Source organism: Patiria miniata, unplaced genomic scaffold, assembly GCF_015706575.1.
Source record: "Patiria miniata isolate m_02_andy unplaced genomic scaffold, ASM1570657v1 HiC_scaffold_24, whole genome shotgun sequence".
Lineage (NCBI taxonomy): Eukaryota > Metazoa > Echinodermata > Asteroidea > Valvatida > Asterinidae > Patiria > Patiria miniata.
The window spans coordinates 2,026,928-2,050,070 of record NW_024037063.1 but is presented as its reverse complement, the minus strand read 5'-3'; the positions used below and the strand labels follow the sequence as shown (position 1 = coordinate 2,050,070).

Here is a 23,143-nt window from a genome sequence, read left to right as displayed (position 1 = left end):
TTGTTTCCAGGATCGGGTGTCATGAGACCCAGGGAATACCGGTGAAAAATACAGACCTCTCGGATCGGGAAAGAGAGGTGGTTGACAGGAAACGGACCAAGACAAAAGTTTGGGGGAAGTTCCCACTCGATTTCAAGAGAAAAAAAAGTTGAGATAAGAAAAAACGGTAAAGTTTGTCATTTGGTGATTTTACTTTCTCAGTATAGTGTGCATTACGTACGATGCAGTGCTTTAATTTCAAAATATGAATTCAACTCTGGACTACTGGGGATTTTCCTGAGGAAGTTGGGAACAACCCGATAGGTTTTAGACAACACGTTTTGTTTACAAGTTAGCTTAGTATTTGGTATATGTTTCCACCATGTTCTTTTGTCCTTTTACCAGTGCAAAATTCCAGGTTTTTTTTCAGTGGAAATCGCAGTGTCGTGATCAAGGGTTTGCGTTGGTGGGCGGAAGGCAGTGATTGAAACTAAGAAACCCAAGGACTGGGACGCGACACACTCCTTCAAGATTTTGCTACTGAACATTTTATAGACATTCTTTTGCGGTTGGAGGTCGTAATAATTGCTTATCTAATGCTAAAAAAAGGAGCAATTTAGCCCGATTATTTATTTCTATTAACTCAAAAGCACAGCCATGCAATCTTTAAAGCATTATATAGGCAGCTATATTTACAAGACTTTCCAAAAGAATATAGCAGTTGGCAAGTAACTTGGTTTTGTTTTCTAAAACTTCTCCCTTCATCACAAAAAAAACATAAACCTGAAAGAAAAAGCACAATTCTATCGACATACACCAGGGATGCACAACAGTTTTCACGGGGCTTGGGATTGGATGATTAACCTGTGATTATGCATTGCGGTTGACTTGTGATCGACGCGTAATTGTCTAATGATAAGCTTGAGATTGCCTTGTGATTGGCTTGTGATCAACTTATTGACTTGTGCATTGACTTGTGCATTGATTTGTGATAGATAGACTTGTGATCAGGGGCGTCACCAGGATATTTTCTAGAGGGCACATTTCCCCCTAAAATACCTGTAGGCCTACTTTTCCAGCATATTCTCATTTTATCATTTTTCGAGGGTGGGCAGGGACATTTGCCCCCCTCCCCCCACCCATGAAATTAACAGCTATATGACTTCGCTCCTCTTTTTCTTCCTTTTCCCCTTTCCCCCTCCTTTTTGGGGGGCTTTTCGAGGGGGGGGGGGCAAGTCCCCCCCCCCCTCGCGACGCCCATGCTTGTGATAGACTTGTGATACCCTTGAAATAGACTTGTGACGGACTCTTGCGCGCGATTGAACTCTTGTCAGGGCCGGATCTAGCTAAAAGCGGGTGGGGGGGGGGTGATAAAAGGGGGGCGGGGCTGAGTCTAAGGCGTGCCGAAGACACGCCCTGCTAGGGGGGGATCCGGAGGCATGCCCCCTCCCCCGGAAACTTTTGAAATCTACGATGATTTCTCCTGCATTCTAAGGCAATTCAAGTATAAATTTAGGAACTTTATCATTCCAATTATTATTTTGGGTTCAATTTTCCAGGTTTTATAACATTAGTCAGCGGCTGAACGGGTGGGGGGGGGGGAGGGGGTTGCAATCCCTACCTCCTCTAGATCAGCTACACCTATAGTGACATGCTTGTGATTGACTTGTGATTGACTTGTGATAAACTTTTCATTAATCGATGACGATTGTATTTGTTGCACCTTGTTACACATTTCTCTTCATTAAAAACTTACCCAACGAAATAATGTAATTTGACTCTGACACTGATTTCGCATATCTTTGAGGAAAAAATGTGACTTTATTCGCCCAATGCAACCATTTCCTTTGTCAAGAAAATCCATAAGTCTTACACTCCAGGCACATACGACAACTTCGAAGATGCATTTAAATTCACCGTTAAGATCCGTCCTTTTCTTACAAATATGAAATTTTGATCCGGAAGTATCAGATGTATTAGAAAAATAGTACCATCGTCATTAATTTTAGTACAAATCACGTATGTATAGTACTCATTTTGCTTAACATTATGTCAATTAGCAAAAGTTGAAGGAAAAAAATGCTAAGAATATTGAAATCTTTTTCGGATATAAATTTTGATAAAAATTCCGTCACCATTACATCCAAAACTGTATTAAGAACACTATGGATATTGAGTAAAATAAAAACTGCAATTAAAATAAAGAAAGAAATCTTTAAGATTTCTTTATACTTTCAAAATAAACATCCATACAGACGGTTACGCACTTTCACCCACACGGTTCACAAGATACTACAACCTCCCTCAATCAAAGTCGACAGTTCTCAATCTCCGCGCTGTACTTCAATTTCATTGGCTGGAAGTGGACAGGACAGTCCACTGTATGTGCACCATAGGGGTGAAAACCATAATATTTCTGACCCGCAGGGTCTACTGAAAATCAAGCAATGCAAACGTTCACATTGATATCTTTAAATCATAGCGACTGATACAAATCAATGACTCATTAATAATTTCAACTGCTTTAAAACCAACTTGGAGATTTAAAAGAAGCATAAAACGGAACACAGTTTTCCCCAAACCACCGACTATCAGAAATAACACACAAGAAAAGCCACTTTCACAAAACGAAAAACATGCAAAAATTGTAACAGTACTAGGATTTCTAATTTACAAAATAGTAGAAGCAGGAAGTATACACGCATTAAAACTTTCTTATATTTTGTTTAAAAGGGCTTTGTAAGTTTTTCTTATATACAAATATTCTATTTACAGGTTTTTATATTTTTCTTGGACTCACAACCAATTTTACTCTTTTAAACACAACTCTGTATTTTTTTTAGAGGTTTTATTTCAACCGACCAGAGTTTCACAAGCTTAAGTTGAAACACAGTTATTCGCACTTCGTGCCAAACACCAAACAAGGATAATGAAAATACAACTCCACACATCCTGACGTCACTTTTTGTTTCGAAAAAAAGTACGCAAACGGAAGAAAGAAATTGAAACTTTTACTTTTCTCATGCTACTGAGTGACACAACAATCACACATCGTCGATACAAGAAAATTGTAGCCTTCAGTAATTTTCGGATCAGTCCATTAGCTCAACGTTTTGAAATGCGGGACAACATGACTGATTTATGATACCTTCAAAACAACGTGGTGTGCTATCGTGCCAAAAGCCATAGCAATCAAATTTTCCTCAACGTGCGTTCAGTTTTCCGCAGCGACAAACATTGTATCTTTTCAGGCAAGTGGAGACAGAAGTCAAAGGAAGTATCCACAGATCATGACACAAAACGAAAAAACATCATTCCCCAAAATATCAGAAAGATCACACTAGAGCGGTAACTACTAACAAAATAATGACTTGTAAAACAAATGCACATATCCACGTGCTAATGCCACAAAAAGACAATTGATCCCAAAATTTCAAAACACATCGCACTGCACCACTTATCCAATCAAAGGGGTTCGCATGTAGGCCCACATACACTGACATACCGACATACTTAAGCGCAATATACAAGCTTCCAGAACTACCTTAGCTTTGATTCCGTTAACAGAATGTACATCCAACCTTTTGCTGCAATAGATTTTATTTGATGGTCAAGTCATGACAAAGCTGTACGAGTAGTCAGACATTAAGCCGACTTTTATGTACATCATACAGATCATGACAAACTACATCACTTACAACACATTCAGCTGGTGCGTTGGTAGCTCAGCATCAACTGCAGGCTGGAAGTGGTTCATCTTTCAGGGTATTAAAACACAACGTGTTTTACCAAGCCGAGCGTAAAATAAAAGCAGATCGACACGATGCGACAGATCAGAACGAAGCTCACATGACGTAGAAGCAGGTACCGGAGCTCGTCTCTGCTATTCTGTTCCCTGTTGTGGACAAAAAAAATAAAACAAAAGTCGCTTATTGTCGCGAAAAGTCAAAATACGGGCAAAGGAAATCAGGCTAAAATTGCCTGAACTTCGCAGAACGTTTCTACCGAAAGAAACGGGCAATTGCGTGAAAGACTATACGTGGTTCTCTAACTTCAGTAAATTCAGTCCTAAAAAATGCCATCAGCCAGGTTAATTGATGTAAATTGATGTATGCTGTAGTTTTAATTAGTTATCGGCTGATATTTTGCTTATCACACATTTGCTAAGCGCTATTTTCCGCTTAGCACATGCACCGTTCACAGAGTTGAGCAAGTTAATGAGACAAAAATACATTGCTTTTAATTTTATAAGTTGGGCATGATCGAATTCTTACCTGATTGAATATCGCGGTACACGTCAGGCTTCATGTATTCGCACGGGGACCTCGCTTCAACTTTGAAGACGTGGCTTGAACTTTGGTACGCGTTGTAGTCGGGAGGGGGCGGTCTCATCGACATATCTGTATCAAGAGAATAAATGAATAAATCGATATTAAAGAAATTTGAAACATTGCCAAAAATGTGGTACCGTACTCGTAATTACATGTATTATCAGAATATTGGGGAGTATTTTTGTTCAAATACTTGTCAGGCTCAAAATAAATGAAAAGGTGCTACAAATGGGACTTTTGCACAAATTGACAACGATAGTTGCTTGAAATACAATTCATCATGTTATAGGCTTCCTCTATACACTCATTTGACCAAAGGCACAAGAGATCGACAGGGGAGCTGACCACTATCGTCCGCTATGGTAGCCAATAAGATCAAGGGTCTTAGAGAGATACAAAGGCGGCGGCAACGTGTACAAGAATAAACTTTTTACATCTTTTAGCGGTGAATCATGATGTTGGTGCTGTCAAAACACGCACCCATGCCGCGAATAACTTCCAGTAACCCCAAGATCGCTAATTGTTGGCGCCTCTGATGGGCGAAAAGCGAAAGCGGAAAGTTGGACAAACGCAGGGACTAAAAATCAAAGACAGGTTCCATATGCATTTGAACTATAAAGTTTGGAATAGCATGGTGCTCGGACCCGGGGTGAACTTGTGGGGGTATACCACCTTTGGGGTGGGCACAAATTGAATTAAAAGGGGGGAAATTAAGTATTAATTTGAACCACGCGAAGGGCGTGTGCACGCGTACCACTTGTCGACGGTATCATGCGTTCGTCGCTGAGAAACCGTTTGTCGTCCTGCATGCTAGTCTGCCAATAGGAGGACGGGTTGCTGTTGTTGTTGCCATCGAACGGTGATGTCCGAGTTGGGCTGTTCAATGGGCTGTCCTTGGTCATGTCGTCCACAATCTGGGGAGTGTAAGAAACCGTCGGTGAGTTATGTAAATTACGGCGCGGTGTTGTGGCTGACCAATGGCCGAATGTGCGCGCCAAGGCCCGTTGGCTTTAGTTACGGCAACGGCCAATCAGATCGGCGCGGGTTGATAACATGCAAGTGTCAGTGAAAACGGAAGTGACCAATGAGCGTGGAGCAATTTGAGGGAGGGGGAGTGGTCAAGCTGAATACTGACACAGCTTCGCAAATAAAAGCATGTTTTATTTATTTATTTTTATGTTTCGGAGAAGGCATATGAGCTAAATCTCCAACTGTGATGCAATCATCGAAAAGACCTCCATCTACGTTATTTCAAATTAACACTAATTTAAATTTTAAGTTGAAAAGCGAAAGCTGAGAATATTTGTCGTTATCAGCATTTTGGGATCATCGCCACCTCCAAAGCGCACTCCTTATAAGAGCAAGAACAAGTTTGCCACTTCCATAACAGGCGCTCGCGCGCCAAGTTCTCCCAGCGAAATTCGATTTCTGGCACCCCTAAAATGTTCCTTTTGTCTGAATGAGGGGTTTGGCAAGCCTCTCTATATTTGGTCAATTTTTCTGAACGGCTAATTCCCCAGGGAACATGAAGACGATTTGCCCAATCGCTTTATTTTTCTTTGGCGTCGCGTCTAGACAGCAAAATGTGTACAATGTTCGCGGCTGCTGTCGACAGAGGGCGTTCTTCTCTACCCCTTTGGCGCGCCAAGTTCAGCTGGTTCAACATTGCTGACAATTGAAGATAATTAGATGAAACTATTTGTGTTCTTTACTTTCCATATCTCGGCTAGTTAGCGTGATGATGTCCATTAGATAAGGTCAAACTTGAAATATCACAATTTGAGAACCATACCACATGTACTTCATTGTGTTATCAGTAATGAGCCGCAGTTTCAAAGAGACACTTAATTTCCTTCGATTTCTTTTTGGTGTCGTTTTCATTCACCTTGATTAAAAAGTGGCAGCAAAAATATATGATTGGGATTTTGGTCGTTCCATCTTTGTTCTTTCACTCGTCCTTTACCTATTAAGCTGATTATAGCGACACGCAAAATTGTGCGCCCTCAAAATTACAATCCTTTTGACGACATTAATTAATACTAAAGACCACTGAAGAATAATTATTAACAGACAACAGAAAGAACTTTTAGGAAAAATGAAGTTAAAAAAAGACTCTTACATCAACAATCTCTTCGTCAGATGGGACACTGCTGCAGTTGCTCTCTGAGAAACAAAACAAAAAAGGGGAAAAAATAAATAAAGCGAATTTCCAAAATAATTATCAATATGTATTATTTTTTTCTGAAAACGTGCACATCAGATTGTGTGCTCCGCATTTTTTAATCAACGAATTTGACAGTCTGTCAAAAGCTTTCATTTTGCGCTTTGAAAAAAAAACCTTGACCCATAAAATTGGTCAATGGGACCAATTTAAAATCGAAAGCTGCCGTTTAAAACGATTTACAACCACCCACCCACACCCCCACAAAAAAGTGACCTAAAAAGGTTTTTCATGAAATTTAAAATAAGAAAATGTAAGTACATTCCTATATTAAACAATCCTCTTGATTTCATATCCTATACTTAAGATGATTTGGGGGAAATATTTTTAAAAAAATCTGAAGTAACAAAGATTGAACTCTTTTTTTTTCCACTAGGAGCCCCGCCCATTGGTAGGGCAGTATGCCACCCTCGAACAGAAAAACAGTGAGCCAAGATCAACAAAGGTTGCGTGCACTTATATAAACTTGATCTGCAACATTTACTACCACACAATCCATTGTACAGTCACGAACAAGTACAAGGAAATGACGATGATAATAGTAAGCAAAAGGGCATAAGGAAACCGCAACAGGGAATTAAAGCACACTGATTAATTCCTGTTGCAGATTGTTTTAAAACAACACCCGAACGGGCTGAGATAACGAAAATTACTCTGCAAACACCCGTTAAAAATAACACTTTCACTCGTCTAAAATAAATTACTAAACACGAAACTGACAGGGAGCCTGAGGGCGAACTAGTTTCGGAATCGTTGACGTCTTTATCGACTGGTACAGATGTAGTCAAAAAGAATCGTGGATTTCCCCAATTTTGACGCATTACTTGTGGTCATAGTACCAATCGATCTTGAGATCGAACTTTACAATGGATCAGTCACATAATTGAAACTATTTTTCCATTGGTATATCTTTACCTTGGCAATTTTTAATGGCTTTTTCCGTGTATTTTATCGTTTTAAGCGGATAGTGAGTGTGAAACGGTAGTTCTTGTAGACCTGTTTAATTTCATTTTTTTTTGAAAACCATGTTACTACAAATGAGATGAAATCAAACTCAAATTAATTTAAATTATTAATTCGTTTAAGCCAGATGCCCTTCAAGGACCTACCTGCATCCTGCAACTGCTCATGGTACCCGTCGGTGTTCATGACCTCCGCCCTGTGCCTGTCCTCGGCGCAGATGTACTGCTCCACGAGTTCGTGACTCCGGGAACCAGCTGGCGACACGCCGTGCCGCCGTGACGTGCCGATCGGGTAGAGCGTCGCGTAGACCCCGCGGGCGTGATGCGGGTAGGCCGGTGGGGAAGAGACGGGCACTTCGGAAGTCGAGTGGTGGTTGGAGCTCAGGTTCAGCGGATCGGTGGTCCCCTGGTTCGAATTCGACGATGGTGGGGTCGGGTAGAGCGACAGATCGTGCCGAATCGGTGAATGCCGGCCGCTGGTGTAGGTAATAGTCGAGCTCCACGGTTCTGAAATCAAAAGAAATCACCCAACCAAAATTGTCATCCAAGTCTTTCACCTAAAATCACTTTCACTTTAACAAAATAATGTTTACGCTACAAATGACTGATCCAACACACACATGACAATAAACTGTGTCAGTTTTAACTTGAAGTTTTCACGGACTGTTTTGAAATCTATGTCGTAAACAATTCACTTTCCAACCAGGCACAATAAATGCAGGTTTACATTTTCCCTAGCCAATAAAAATCACACTGCCCATAAGCAACATCATGGTAAGCATTTAGCGGTGAACCGCATCCTAAACAAAACAAACCCCAAATGTGTCCCACCTATGTTGTTTTGATGGGTCCAATTATTTTTACAGCCCTCAAACATTTAATTTCCCAGGATTGTTCAACTCCGCTTCCTCTTCGCGATGCAGCACTCTCTGGAGTTGCCGTGGGAAAACGAAAAAATCCGGACCAGAAAAAAACAACGTCGAAGCAAGGTCCATCGTATATATATAAAGGACACTTTCGTTTTCAGCAGGAATACACTTTGGCATTGAATGTTTATGTTTTTAAAACACACATGAAGTATGCTGGGTAGGGTTGAGTTCTACGTGTTCCTTTGGTTGTATGACTTCCTCAATTTGTTGACGAGAACACGAAATCCTGTTTGGTCATGTTTTTTAAAGGAAATTAAAATTCTGAATGTTCCACGGCAAATAAAACTCTATTACAATCAAACTTTAAAAGGGACAGTTTCTCCGAGACTTAAAAAGAGGCCAAAACAAACCCATCAAAATTAATTTTTGTCACCGATGCCGAAAGTATGTCACTTCCGTGAAGTGAACTATCTGCATAAAGAAACTCTCTTGAGCCGTGACCAATAGAAACAACTCTTTCATATTATTGACTCGAACTGGCCTTACCTGTCGTCCGCTGTGATTGGCTGATTTCAGTCCGAAGAGAATCTTCCCAAAGAGTTGGGTAACCATGTAACCGACTATGATGAAGTAGATTATTTACATACTGCTCTGGAGACAGGCTACCAGACACGTTTTCACGTGACTTTGGATATATCTGAAAGGAATTATAAAGAATGGGGGTCAGCCTTTATTTACAATATATTTTAAGTTGTTTTCCTTTAAACATTTAACACTGTCTTTTAGCTGGCCTAAGTGGGCCTATTCTATTTTTGTAGTTTCATAACAATTTCGCACACTAGACTTCATATTTAACTAATCCAACAGGTTATGTCCTCCGCATTTGACCAATTTGAGGAAGAACATGCACATAACTTAATTCTTAAAAAAAAATGGAAACTTTACACATAAAACAGCCACATGATTTCTTACTTGTGAAGACGAGGTTGGTGATCTGATGTGCTTTTCTGTGGGCTTCGTCGGCCGGCTCTTTTGCACGCGACCCGACCTCTTCTGCGAAGTTTTACCGTCAGAAGCTGTGAAGAGAGCAGATGTGAAAATCGTTTGGTAATTTCACCATTATTTTGTGAGGAAATTAGGGTAACGGGATCTCTTGAAGTCTAGGTCCGCGGACTATGTTGTCATTGCTTCATAGCGCGCATGGATATCTCAGTTTGTGGAATGACATGGCGAAGGAACACTCACGAAGCGTTTAAAAGGCTTACGCGCAACCAGCACGCGTTGGCTTGGCCATAATATTCTCTATAAAAAATTTCATGCAGTGAGAGATATTTTAGGAAATCTTTGAAATCAAAAATATAGTCGTGACTTACTCGTTCTTGTCCTTCTGGCCTTTTTGGGGATCAGCTTGTAGATCTTGAAGGCATCGTTGCCTTTGCTCTTGCCCTGACCCTTGATCTCCAAAATGTCCGGCAGCGAATTGATGGCGCACCGGAAGTTGGCTTTCCAGATTTTGGGGTTGGCCTTGGGGATGTTGGAAACGGGGTCATATTTTTCTACAAAACGGAGAGAAACAAAATAATATAAAATATCATTATTATATAAATTCTTACCACACGACGCATCGATCAATTAAAACTGCAACCTGTGCTGAGGATTCATACAAAAAGTGTAGCAGAACAGACAAAGAAAACTGAAGATAAAAAAATCAGTCAAATTATCCATCTGAAAATGTCAATATCATTTCAACAGCCGTTTGACCTAATTTCGGCTGTCAAACTAAGCCATCGTAATAAGTGGTTACAACTCTGCAGCAACTTCCAAACAATTTGTACGGTGACAAGTACCGAATTGCGCGGAAAGTTCGACTGCCCCACATTCCTGCGGTTTGCGCTACTGCTACGCCTCGCAATAATGCGACCGCGAGACCAGTACACCACTTGCGGTTTTATAGGTACACTGGCGCTAGGGCCAAAGCGCTCATTTCGTGTGTGGGAAGTCTATGATTAATAGGAGAAAAATTGATACTCGGGACCACATTATGAGATGCCTGTCACAGCTGGGGTGCCCGTGGGGTATATCATGCTGAACGATTTGACGTGGAATAGGATCAACGTCCTTGGCAATGAACTTGAGTCCGATACCAGACTTGATGGGACGGTAAGCGATACAGCAGAAGATAGTTGATGAGTTCGGTCTGATGAAATAGATTTTTTTTTCTCAAGTGAGAAAAGTGGGCTTATTTTAAGGCCAGGCTAGTTTCCTCTACTTATCTGACTGACTGACTGACTGACTGTCACATGTGACTATTAGACTAGACATGTGCAGATGGCAGGGCAGTGCTATCATATATGATTACCTCGTTACGTCACTCTGGCCCACTGTGTAGACCAGATTCGTTAAAAGATTTCCAGTGAAAAGCCATTCTGAATTAATGAAATATTGTGGACAACACTGGGCAGACCAGCTCTGATATAGGCTTGCTTGTCTGGTTTCCCAGCACTACATATCATTACTATGGTGGCCCTGAAGGGACATCGCATATCGCAAACGTGTGCGCATACGTATGCGATGTCGCGAAATTTATCGCGAATGTGTGCGCACACGTATGCGATGTCGCAAAATTTATCGCGAATATGTGCGCACACGTATGCGATGTCGCGAAATTTATCGCGAATATATGCGCACACGTATGCGATGTCGTGAAATTAATCGCGAATATGAGCGCACACGTATGCGATGTCGTGAAACAATTCGCGAATACGGCGCACACGTATGCGAATTTGTTTGCAATGTCGTGAATTTTATTGCATACCTTGTCGCATACCTTTCAGTAAAATTCCTAATGAACTGGGGAGTTGTAGCAGCTAGTCTGGAATCTAGACGTACTGTTAGATATAAATAGTAGACGTACTGTTAGATATAAAGTTTCAAACTTGCGCGCGCAAATTTCAAAGTTGCGCAAGTAGCAAGTTTGCGCTCGACAGTACTTGTAGTAACGATTGCACGAGGAACAGCGTGCGCGCGAAGGTTTATTAGTCAGACCCTATTTATATCTAACAGTACGTCTAGATTCCAGACTAGCTGCTACAACTCCCCAGTTCATTAGGAATTTTACTGAAAGGTATGCGACAAGGTATGCAATAAAATTCACGACATTGCAAACAAATTCGCATACGTGTGCGCACATATTCGCGAATTGTTTCACGACATCGCATACGTGTGCGCACATATTCGCGATTAATTTCACGACATCGCATACGTGTGCGCATATATTCGCGATAAATTTCGCGACATCGCATACGTGTGCGCACATATTCGCGATAAATTTTGCGACATCGCATACGTGTGCGCACACATTCGCGATAAATTTCGCGACATCGCATACGTATGCGCACACGTTTGCGATATGCGATGTCCCTTCAGGGCCACCATACATTACTGTATTTGATTACACAAAAAAAGTATTGATTTATGTACTTTAACAAGATTTGAAATATATTATAATTTTAGAATTAACTTTCAATACAGCATCATGCATACACTGGATACCGGACTCGGTAATACATCCTTTATGCGTCTATTATTCTAGAAGTGTAACAGCGATTGCATTTCGCTTCAAAAATGTGGTTTCCTTTTTGCCTCTTTTTCTTTTACAGAAAACTACACAAAGTTTGAAGTATAGGGTATATTCCGACCTTGAATGAGGGTGTTTGTTCAATGAACGGGAAGGTATGCGGACCGCACACGTGCCCCGAGTCCATTGCGCAATTCGCCCGGTCTGTGTTCACGATTTCACGGTGGGAAGACTACGGTATTTCACGGTCCGGGTTCCGCATTGTCCCGCACATCGGAGTCACGAGCGACCAGCTTGACAAATCTTTTTGTGTTGATTTATTTTAAATGATAATAATATCCACTACATGAGAATCGCGTTGCGGTTTATTCTCATTTTTTTCCTGGGTTTTCAGAAGCTGCCTTTTGAAGTGTAAACCGATTCGCACTCTAAACATATTAAATTTAAGTGCTACGTGCCAGATCGCGATAACTTGTGGATAATTAGTTTTAAGTATCTGTTGTGAATTATTATTTTGATGGTTACTTTACCACAACGTTAACAGGCGTCGAACCCTTTATTGTGCCAAACTTTTTTTAGTACGGCTTAAAAACTTAATTGGAATTACATGTATCATAGTAAAATGAAAATATATAATGTTAATAGTTTAGTGTTCTTACTTTCAATTTGATGTTTTGGGGGTATGATTTTCTGAGTAATGATTTGATTACATGATTTAAAATAGGCTTAACTCCCATTACACTGTTCAGTCAACTTAGAAAAGAGAACGCTTATAAAATCACCTACAGATCATCATCTGTTCAACTTCATGCAAAAGTTTTGGACGATAATAACTGTCACAAAATCATACAGACGCGAAGCCCCAAAGTTGATTGAACCCTCTGTTCTGGCCTTGCAAATCAGCTGGTATTGAAAAGAACCCACACGAGAGCCCAAGAAAAAAAAAGTTCCTCTACCGTGCAAAAGAGAAAGAGTTGACGGGAATCTCCGCGCTTAAGCCCGCGGCACAATTGCCCAACATGCGACCCCTACGACCTCGAGGCGAGTCACGAGTTATCGACGTAACTCCGTGCTGTCTATAGAAAATCAGCGGCGCGCGCCCGTAAATCTACACCGCCCGCCCCCGCAAAATTCACCGGCCGGGTTTTCTTTCATTGGGACCCGCTTGGGGGGATCTTTCGTACACTTGTTGGTATTGTATGTTGAAGTGGCGTTCTTTCAAAGATATGAACATTGTTTTTCTCTCTCCAGTGGGGATGCCGTTTTGCTGCCATTACGCAATCGAGGCAATGGAATTCTTTCATAAAATTATGGATACGGACTTGGAGTCAGATTGTACATGTACATGAACATGTGCATGTACATGATTTTTTCGGTGAACTTTATAAAAATAAAGATACGTATTTTTTTTTGTTCTGCAACTTAGGTTATAGTAAAATATGGTACTCCACTATGTCTCTCTACAGTCCAAAGAGGTGAAACTAGTATAGGACTAAGACGAACATTTTAAAGTGAATATCACTCATTTTTATTTTACTTTGAAATACTCTGACAAAAAAGGCAGTATAATTAAGATCGCAAAACAGCAGTCTCTCTGGAGATACAAGAGAAAAACAGGAATGAAACAATTAAAGGCGTGCAATTTTGAACCTTTTTAAAATCTAGGTCTCGAATATGCGAAACCTCACCACAGCTGTTTCTAGGCCGAGGTTTTTTTTCTCCATACGCCCGTACGCTTGCACACGCCGCACGTGTGCGCACGACAGCCGGCGTACCGCATTTCAATTTTCCCACAAGTTCAGAACGCAAACGTGTCACAAAATTAATTGTCTGATCCGCGCTGGAGACACAAGTTGAAAAGAAAAGAATCGAGTCAATGAGGCACTTTAATCATTGTCAGAAGCCAATCAACACGGTTAATTAATGGACACAAATTCGACGACAGTTTTAAGTTGCCGATGCACCACTAGACGAAAAAGGGTCTAACGGCCTTTTGGGGCTTGTTCCAGACCAAGTTTCTAAAGCTCTTTGAAAAGAAGTACTTCGACAGTAAATGTACGTTGTTTTAAATTTTAAAGTCGTTCAGTAACACACATTTAAGATTTCTGTCTTGTCATTCTGTTATTCTTATCACAAAAATATGTGGGGTTCAATAACTTCAATACATCACGGACTTCAGTGTGAGCGTATTGATTCCCACCGATTAAAATTTCTGGAAATTATTTTCCCACCGATTAAAATTTCTGGAAATTATTTATAGGCTTCGGCCACGGAGGTTTTTCTTTCATTTTTGAATTAGAAAAACCCCTTTCTTTGACAAATATTTATGTGTGTATGTAACCAGTCTAAGAACGCGTCGATCTTTCCCTTTCCTTTCCCATCAAAGCTAAGGCATATTTTCTGAAAACGAAATCAGTTTTGTGTGTGTGTGTGTGTTTTTTTTTTATACAGGGTGCATTCCGTTTTCGATTGGCAATGTGGAAATGCCCTGCTATTTTGCGTGGGTGTGCGAGGGAATCCCGACGCGTTCATTCAAGCGTATCTTGTGACTTCGGTGCTACAAAGTAAAACGCTCGCCCACGCAAAGATCCCGGGCTCTTATCCGCGCATGCCATTCCAGAACCCTGGGAAGTGACTGGGCACAAAAGCATACTTCAGCGGCGAATCATGTGCTTTTTGTTTCACGTTCAAATAGAAAGGGGGAACCCCATTTACTCGGCTCAATCGCAGTAGCCTAAGTAAAGCAACGGTGTTTCACTAATAGCGAAGGATGTGGCGACTACTTTTTGTTGACTCACTAAAACCCTGACTGCATAGCCATGTGAGTTACTACATGGAAAGTACAACAGGAACAGAAAAGATGACGGTGCCACTTCTGTGATTTCGCAATGCGATATGGCTTTATCATGTGTTTTGACGGGGTTTGATATCCCTTCAACGACGAAGGTTAAAACCCTAGTTCCTTACAATTTTTAAATGAGTTGCAATTTTGACGCAAAAGCGTCAGTCCGTTTTCCTTTTTTCCCCTTATTTGAGAAATAGAAAGTGTACTATAATTTTCTTTTACTTTTGAAGACCAAAATAGACATATGTACTCGAAATTAGAATGAGTTGCAATTTTGACACAAAAACGCCCTTCACTTTCCCTTTTTCCCTCCTTATTTGAGAAATGGATAATCATTTCCCTACGTTACTTTTGAAGACCTCATAGACACACCGTCTGCTACAATATCGGAAAATAGCAACTTTAAAGAACCTACATAATATTCCATCAGTGCAGGGCTGGCCTGTTTCTTCAATTAACAACTTGCAGGTGTAGTTCTTGCATGTTGTATACACTTCCCACTCTCGTCAGACACAAATGGATGATGAAAATTGAAGCTTTCCTTGTGATCTCTCACTCTGACGATCGTTTCGCAATTTTGGTGCCGACTTCCTTTTTTTTACAACAACCCCGCGCCCACTCCTCCTTCCGAGAAATTTCATCATGCTTCGGGTTCCATCATTTCCAGCCGCAGACCGACGACAACAACAACAAGAAGAAGGAAAGTTCACCCGAATTTCTTTTTGGATTAAAAAACAACTTGACAGGCCCAACCCTTACAGTTAGCGCGTCTCCGTGCACTGCCCAGGCTTGTTGGGGACCAGGGGATCTTTGGAGCCCGGTAGAAAAGAGGCACAAACAAAGTTGTTTGTCTGCTCCGGGAGTTCGTCTCGTGACTTTGACTCACTAGGCCCTCGCATAGCAGAACAACTCTAAAGAAAACATAACAGGGGTCTACCGCGGTGCTCAAAATACCTTGCTCTATGACCCATATAAATACGCCCACGCACAGAGGTATGTGTAGTAAAATACCGCCTCATGAATATTCATAATTCAATTGAATGGGTGGCAAGAGGCATTTAAAGCCGGTCATTGATTGGGTTTCGTGCATGATGAATTCGAAAATTATCTTTGGCATGTTTTTTTTTTATCGTGTGCAACACAATTTTATGAAGCAGGGGCATGCTTTACTGAAAGGCTTCTAATAACTTCAAAGTTTAACACACTGAAATAAAACAAGAAACCCATTGCTGATTTTTCTGTAACGAGGGCGCCCTTCGCTGCGGTTTTCTGTGTTTCATTAAGTTCTTGTATAGTACAATTAAGTGTCACTTAAAAGTGTGAAATAAATGCGAAGACGAACGAAGTAACAAATATATTTTCTTCGGCGATTTTCAATTCTTGGCTACATTTTGAAAAATCATTGTGCAGCGAAAAGGTTTTGCTGTGGCTTGTGAAAAGTAAAAATTAACAAGGCCAGTATACATGTATAATTCCTCCGTCTGGTTTGAGCTTTGAATATATAATGTTAACATTACGATTTATATGCACTTGATTTTAAACATGAAATCTTTAACATCTATATCATTGGATTCACAAGTCAAGGTTTTCATAATTATAGGTGAGCACATTTTTTATCACTGACTTATCGCTGATTTCGACATATCTCTGCAACGACACGATAATCTTATTACGCGGTGACAACCGATGCCAAGTACTGACGAAAAAAAATATGTGGGCTGGTCCCCACGCCTTTCCCGCCAATTTGATCCCGCTGTTCTCCGCATTCCTCCATTCCCCTCGGGAACCAACGAAGATTATGACTAAAGTCAACTTGTAGCCCTGGGAACTGGATATCATCGACTAAACGGGTGATTAAGTTCTTCCACAGATTTCTACGATTTCCGCGTTTATTTGCGTGATTTTTTTCTCTCAACTTTTTTTTTTTTTTTTTTTTTTACAAAAGTGGACCAACTATCAATCAGGTTAATGACTCTTTTGAGATTATTTCCCGCCATTTTTTTATGACACGTCAACACGTCGTATGGTAATCAAGTTAAGGAATAAAAAAATGCTACTATTTTATAGAGACTACCGTTTTCTTGGAAATACCAATTGGAATTCGCGGGTCAAGTTGGTTGGAAGGCAACTGTTTCCACGCTAACTGGAATTTTGCTTCGATGCTGAGAGCAGTCAGGTATAGCGCCAGTAACACCATTGTGAACAAATTAAATCGAAACTTTTTTTTATGACAACAAGATGAATGAAACAAGGTTGACACAAAAGTGCTAACCTTTCAAAATATAATAGACAGGCTAAAAGATAAACAAAATTATATTATTTCACACGAGTTTCATATTATTTACTTTTTGTTTTGGCTTGAAAGGAAAAAAAACCTTCAATAATTCATAATCATGGTGGATCGGAAAGGCAATAAAATAAAAGTTTACTGCAGTTCCGCGTTGCATGTACTTTTAAATTAAAATTTAATTTATAATCTTGATCGTTGTAAAAAATAAATATCTGCATGGCCTTGGCAATCTGGTTAAAAATGCACACACAAAAAAGAAGACAAAATTGATGAAATCACGAGGAGTGACATTCAATACTTTTATCTCCGACTGCATTTCGTGACGGCGGAGGAAATCACACTTTCCCAGCCAAGTTTCGAGCCACAGCGCGGTTGTGAAATTATGGGCCAAGTTTCCTCGTTTTGAAACGGCCAGAATTTGTTCTTGCTTGGTTCCTTGTTTCGAGACATTTCCCTTCCTTGTTGCGAGGAGTCCATTCCCACGCTTAGAACAGAGATACATTTCGCAATGCATCATTTATGATTTTCAATTTCAATATTTTCACACCTTGTACTTTTTATGTATACACTACAGAAAAATAAGAGAGTTTTGTATTGTTTTAGGTGCAGTTTGATTTTGTTGTATAAATACGACTCAACTGAACAGTCTCGTTCAAAATCTCGTTCTCTCCTGCGAACTTATGCAACAAATGGTGGTTTCGAGGGGATGTGGTTGAGGCGTTGATAAGGTGCATTTGGAGGGTTCATTTGGAGATAAAACTTCCAACAAGAGTTGTAAAAATATGACCTTGCTCTTAATTGTTGATGTTGATGGCAAGGGAAGGAGTGAGATAGTGTTGGGGAAATCTTTAAAAATACTCTCGTGGACAATTCTGTGGTGGTATTGAAAAAATAAACACTTTGGAATTTAATTCTGTCAATACTAATTTTGCAAAAGTCGGATTTATGCCAAATTATTGTCATCTATTTCTTCGACCAGAATGGTTCGTCTTTTTGACACAGATTTAATTTTACCTCTTCCTTTATAAACCGTTTTCTCTGTCCGTATAGTTTCCACTCAAATATCTTCAAGCGCAGGACTAGTTTTGATTCAAAAATCTTTCCCAACACAGTCACCAGCGTGAATTTAATCCGTCGAGCCTCCCACACAATTTCAAATGAAATCTCCCAATAAAACAAAAATAAAAAATTCATAGTAATCCTAACTTTATTCATAGTGTTTTCTTTTCTTCCCCAAAACACCATCACGGCATCATGGATACAACTGCCACATGTTTATTTGATTGATATCGATTTGATTTTTTGCCTGTTATTATTTTTTTCTTTGCAGAGAACGCGGCTAAAAATTACTGCTAATTTGCTCAGTTTTATTTACCTATTGATTTTTTCTTTTTTCCGCGTGCCAAAGTTAACTATCGATTTTTTTTGTACCGGAGCCAAGCCGGGCGCGCCATGTGTTGCTCCGCCATCAACTGCCCTAATGAACGACCGTTCGTTATTGTTTCGAAGCAGGGTTCACATTAAAACAGGGAGGCATTTATTTCATTTTATTGACTCCGAGAAGTGCTTTGGGCCAAGCAACGGCTGCCAATTGGTGACTTATTCATTTAAAGGCGGCGATAAAAAGTGAGGGACGTTTCAACTCCGTGTTCTCGCTCAGAAATTCATAAATCTATCCATAATTGACCTCATTTCAGTCTCTGAACTTATAGTTTAGTAGCGGATAAACTTTCGTTCTGACTATAAGGACACCAATGTTTCTTTGTTTTGAAAAGTTTTACCTTTTCAATGTATACAATTTGATCGTTACTTAGTCCATTATTGTGTCGACAATGTAACGTCAAAAGATTAATACACTGTCTTATAATCTTATTGCCTTGAGAAGTGAAAGAAAAGAGTCAACATTCCGAATGGTTTGAATTTAATAAGGTTTTAAATAACTTGTCACTTTGGGCATAAAATGGGAAATGAAAGTGCAGAGGCACAAAAAACAGGATGAGTTTTGTTACGAAAAGATTTAGTGGGTGGGGGAGGGGTTTAAGGAGTTGGTGGAGATAATGAGATGTCAAAAGGTGCAATCGTTTTACGACTTCGTACTTTCCTTATCGTCACAATAAGGTTCAGACCTCACCGTGGCCAACAGAGGATCGATGTTGTGTTTCATTTCATGTCTTTTTGTAAAGGTTCTCGTAATTATGAACGATAAAGAGTAATATTTAGTTCTGACGAAAATCGGAATGAACAGTTATAACCTTATAACGGTACATCTTGTTTGTACTTACAACACTCTGTTTCATACTTTTGGTTTAGGTTTATAGTCGTTGAAATCGTCATTGCCCAAGGTATGAAAGCTCCATTCTTTGATGGAAATTTCGTCCATGTTTTTTTTTACAACATGATGGAGAGACATTAGGAGGAATCACTCTTGTAACTAAAGCGTGAAAATCCACTCTGGTCGAGTGAAAATTTCACTCCATCCGAGTGATATTAGTGACAAGATGAATCGAAGGGTACAATTTAATTCAATCGAATATAGATCGAGTTTTACTCGAGTTTCAACTGGAGTGGTTAAACAGAATCATAGAAATGTGTTTCAATTAAAATTACACCGTCAATCCTCTCGACAAATTAATTAAGTGAAATGCAATCTAAATTAGAGTTCTTTTTTTTTTTTACTTTAAAAGCGTCTAATCCCTATAGCTTCACCCTTTGAAAATTAGAAAGGGTGGGGTGGGGGCGGAGATGATATATACGGGAAAGATTGAAGATGAAATTTCTCAAGGATGACTTACTCGTGTGGATAGCCCAGGCCCGGAACAGGGAGGCGTCCTTGTCGCAGGTCCAGCCGTGCCTCGCGGCGTGTTTCCAGGGGATCTTGACCAGCCGCTCCGCCTCATCCAGCCACTCCAGCCCGGGTATCCTCCTCTCCTCGATGTTGCGGATGAGCCAGGGCCGCAGCCGCATCCGCTCGGCCGGCCGAGAGGACGAGAGCGCGGCCGACTGGACCGGCGCGCCACCGCTGGTGGTGACGGGGAAGCTGGCCTGACTGGACGGCGAAGGCGTGGTCATCAGTACCGGCATGCTTCGGTTTGGTCTCCCAAAGGTTCTGTTGGAACACCAATCATTTCATCACCATCAATATAACAGATAAAAAACATGAATACCTATGAAATAATTAGAGAAAAAAATGTCGGCATCATGTTCCATATAACCGATATAATAATGAATATTTTTGAAATAGCTATGGCCAGAAATTAGAATACATCTCCTGTCATGAATATCTTTGAAATTCTAAGAGAAAGCAGTCAACATCATCATTAATATAACGGATAAAATATTGAATATCTATAAAATAATTACAGGAAAAAAATAGTCCGAAGTTGTCACTCCTCCTGTCATGAATATCTTTGAAATCAGCAAAGGAAACTCAGCATCATGATCAATATAACTGCTTTAATCATGAGTATCTTTGAAGCAGTTTTAGAAAAAAAATTGCCGAAATGTTTAACTCCATCTATTGCCATGGTACGTGTCGTCATTGTTTCCCGTTGGTCGACAGTCCATCGATTCGTAGTCTGATATTTACTCTCAAGTAAATTAAACGAAGGTGAATCACATTCTTACAAATGATTTTACCAAATGAAGTCAAATACGGATTGTTTTCAGGCAATTATTATGCAGTTTCCAGTACTCCAATGATTATATATATATTTGTATCAAACACAAAGAAACTCATGCATGCACAACGCCGTATCCCTTTCGCATTCAAAATGTCCACCACAATCGTCCCCCAGAAATTCCATCACAATCTGCTACAGATCAAACTATAACCTTTTATCCACCACAGACACTCACACTCCACGATAAAAACTAAAATATTAAAAGAATAATCAACGAAAAGACTCAATTTTAAAGACCCGAGTCGTAACACAGTCTGCAGTGATTTGCAATGGTGCATCGCAATCACGACCGCCGCCATGTTGTTTTCCAGTTCGCAATATGGCGTCTATGCGAATAGACAAATTTCACCGGAGGCAAATATTTCAAAGGAATTTATTCCTTTTAAAACTCAGTCAGAACCATTAACTTCACCCCGTGGTTTTATCGTTGACTCATTCCAACGAGCTATAAAAACAAAATCAACTTATTGTAAAAAATTTACAATAAGTATAGCCAGTTGAAGAGATCATGTTAGTCATAAGCATAACATCTGATATGAAAAGAAAATTGTAACCACAAATTATCCATGGCCAGTTCTGTCCATGAACATGCCCTGGATCTAATTTACAATTTCATGTTCATTTCTTTACGAATGATAACATGAAAAAATGCGCCAAAAATGTAATTGATTTGTGATGAGTCCGTGCCACCGCTTGAGTAGTTGATTCTATTATACATAGGGCCTAGGCCTAACGTGACAAAATCACAAGAGGTCAATTGTACAACATTCTGGGCATTTCCATACAAGCTTTCTTACACACGAAATTAAACTAAAACTAAATGTCCAAAAAAGGCACCTTAAGCAAATTATGTCACGGCCAACATTTCGGGGTAAGTCGGTGTAAAGTTTCCACATTCAATGCCACATTCTCCGGGCCTGAGTGTACCGTCAACATTGCGAAATTTACCGTACACACGGAGTCCCTAAATTCTGCTGACGCCCAAATGACGACGTACGCTGGTCGCCGCCATGTTGATTCCATTTTTCGTTTCTTACAACGGACGACATGAGTCACAATCGACGAAAAAAACAACAACTTGGCATTAGAAGTTTGACTGCAGAAGGAGCTATATAGGAGTACCCAAATTGTAAGAATAAGAACCACACGAATGAAGTCAACGAAGGAATTGTTTTCACACAGTTGATTCAGAACACATAAATCAAAAGTTACCAATTTCACAGGTTTAAGAAATGGGAGTGCTCTGGGCTTCAACTCTGCCCTATCTAGGGCTGAACTCCAAACAGCTTTTAGCGTAATCCAAGCTTCGTCTTCTCACTTAAAATTTAAAACTATAAATTAAATAAAAGTTGACTAGAACAATGGCAAAAGCTGAAACAGAAAATGTTAAGTAGATTATAAAAATAAAATAACTTAAATACTTACAGCATATTCCTCCATGCTAGTAAGTGGAGCTACATTATGGAATTGGAAAGACTTGAGAATACTTGTCTTTTTAATAAAAGACACATTTATGAGGAACATCTATGGCAAAGATGAAACCACTATGTGAAGTCGACCTCAAAGGCTATCTACCCAAACAAAAATATTTATCTTACAAATAATTACAATGGCATACAAAAAAGAAAGTGCATAGTACGTACAATGTTGGCACACTCATGTGCCCGTGTGGAAAAGCCCCTCTCGCGTGAATACCTTCCCACTAACCACCAGAGATCGCTGAGTAGTGAAGTTGGACGAGTCCTCCCAAAGTGAAAGAAGTTGTATTGAGCAATAGTAAAGTCCACGTTGTATTACATGCCAAGGCAGTGAAAAAGGCCGGGGAACCTCCACTTGGCTCGTGGCGCGCGTGACGTAGAAGCCACAACTGTGATTAGTTTGACGTCAGCGGTTGGGTCAGCCAATGGGGTGGCTTCTTCAGTCAGCGTGTGCCTCCACAGTGACTTCACGGACCAACGAGGTCATCCTTGCAAACTTATGAATGAAGGGGTTGACTTGACAGTGATTTTTTTTAAAGACGCAGCGATTAATGGTCGTCCTCACTACGGCTTCCAAGTCCAAAGTGCGTGAAGTTTTGCTCCAAGCTCTCGGTGGAAAAGAGAAGTCCGGAATGGAAGCGAAATTGAAAGAATTGTTCATCAATTTATGACGGGTCCATTGAAGTTGTATTCACAAGGCTTCACGAAGTAGTTAACCAACCCGTACACCGCCCACGCTCTAGCAACCAACGGCCTGGCTTGTCCACGTGACTCCTACGACTTCGCTAATTGGCGGTCCGTTAAGTCACGTGACTACACAGTTGAAACACACGTGGTTTTTATCTGATATATTTCAGTTCAGTTATACATAATCATGTACATGCATACCTATATAATAGACAGCCAAACTG

At 40.2% G+C, this 23,143-nt stretch overlaps 1 protein-coding gene across 1 annotated transcript; it reads right to left on the bottom strand.

Annotated features, from left to right (window-relative positions):
* Positions 1-1,769: 1,769 nt before the first annotated feature.
* Positions 1,770-22,623, bottom strand: LOC119732423. Its single transcript, XM_038205928.1, has 10 exons — positions 22,398-22,623; positions 19,867-20,180; positions 9,736-9,918; positions 9,335-9,438; positions 8,909-9,059; positions 7,641-8,000; positions 6,430-6,473; positions 5,065-5,224; positions 4,254-4,379; positions 1,770-3,874 (listed from the first exon to the last, which is right to left on the bottom strand). Exons 1-10 carry the CDS (start codon positions 22,412-22,414, stop codon positions 3,825-3,827), a joined length of 1,509 nt encoding a protein of 502 aa, XP_038061856.1. The 5' UTR covers positions 22,415-22,623; the 3' UTR covers positions 1,770-3,824.
* Between the last annotated feature and the right edge of the window lie 520 nt (positions 22,624-23,143).

Bases quoted from the DNA above. Each gene is read 5' to 3' on its own strand.
- LOC119732423 (XM_038205928.1), bottom strand. The intron at 9,439-9,735 runs GTAAGTCACGAC...CTCTCTTCACAG, and splicing joins GGCCAGAAGGACAAGAACGA to CTTCTGACGGTAAAACTTCG. The intron at 8,001-8,908 runs GTAAGGCCAGTT...TTTTGATTTCAG, and splicing joins CCAATCACAGCGGACGACAG to AACCGTGGAGCTCGACTATT.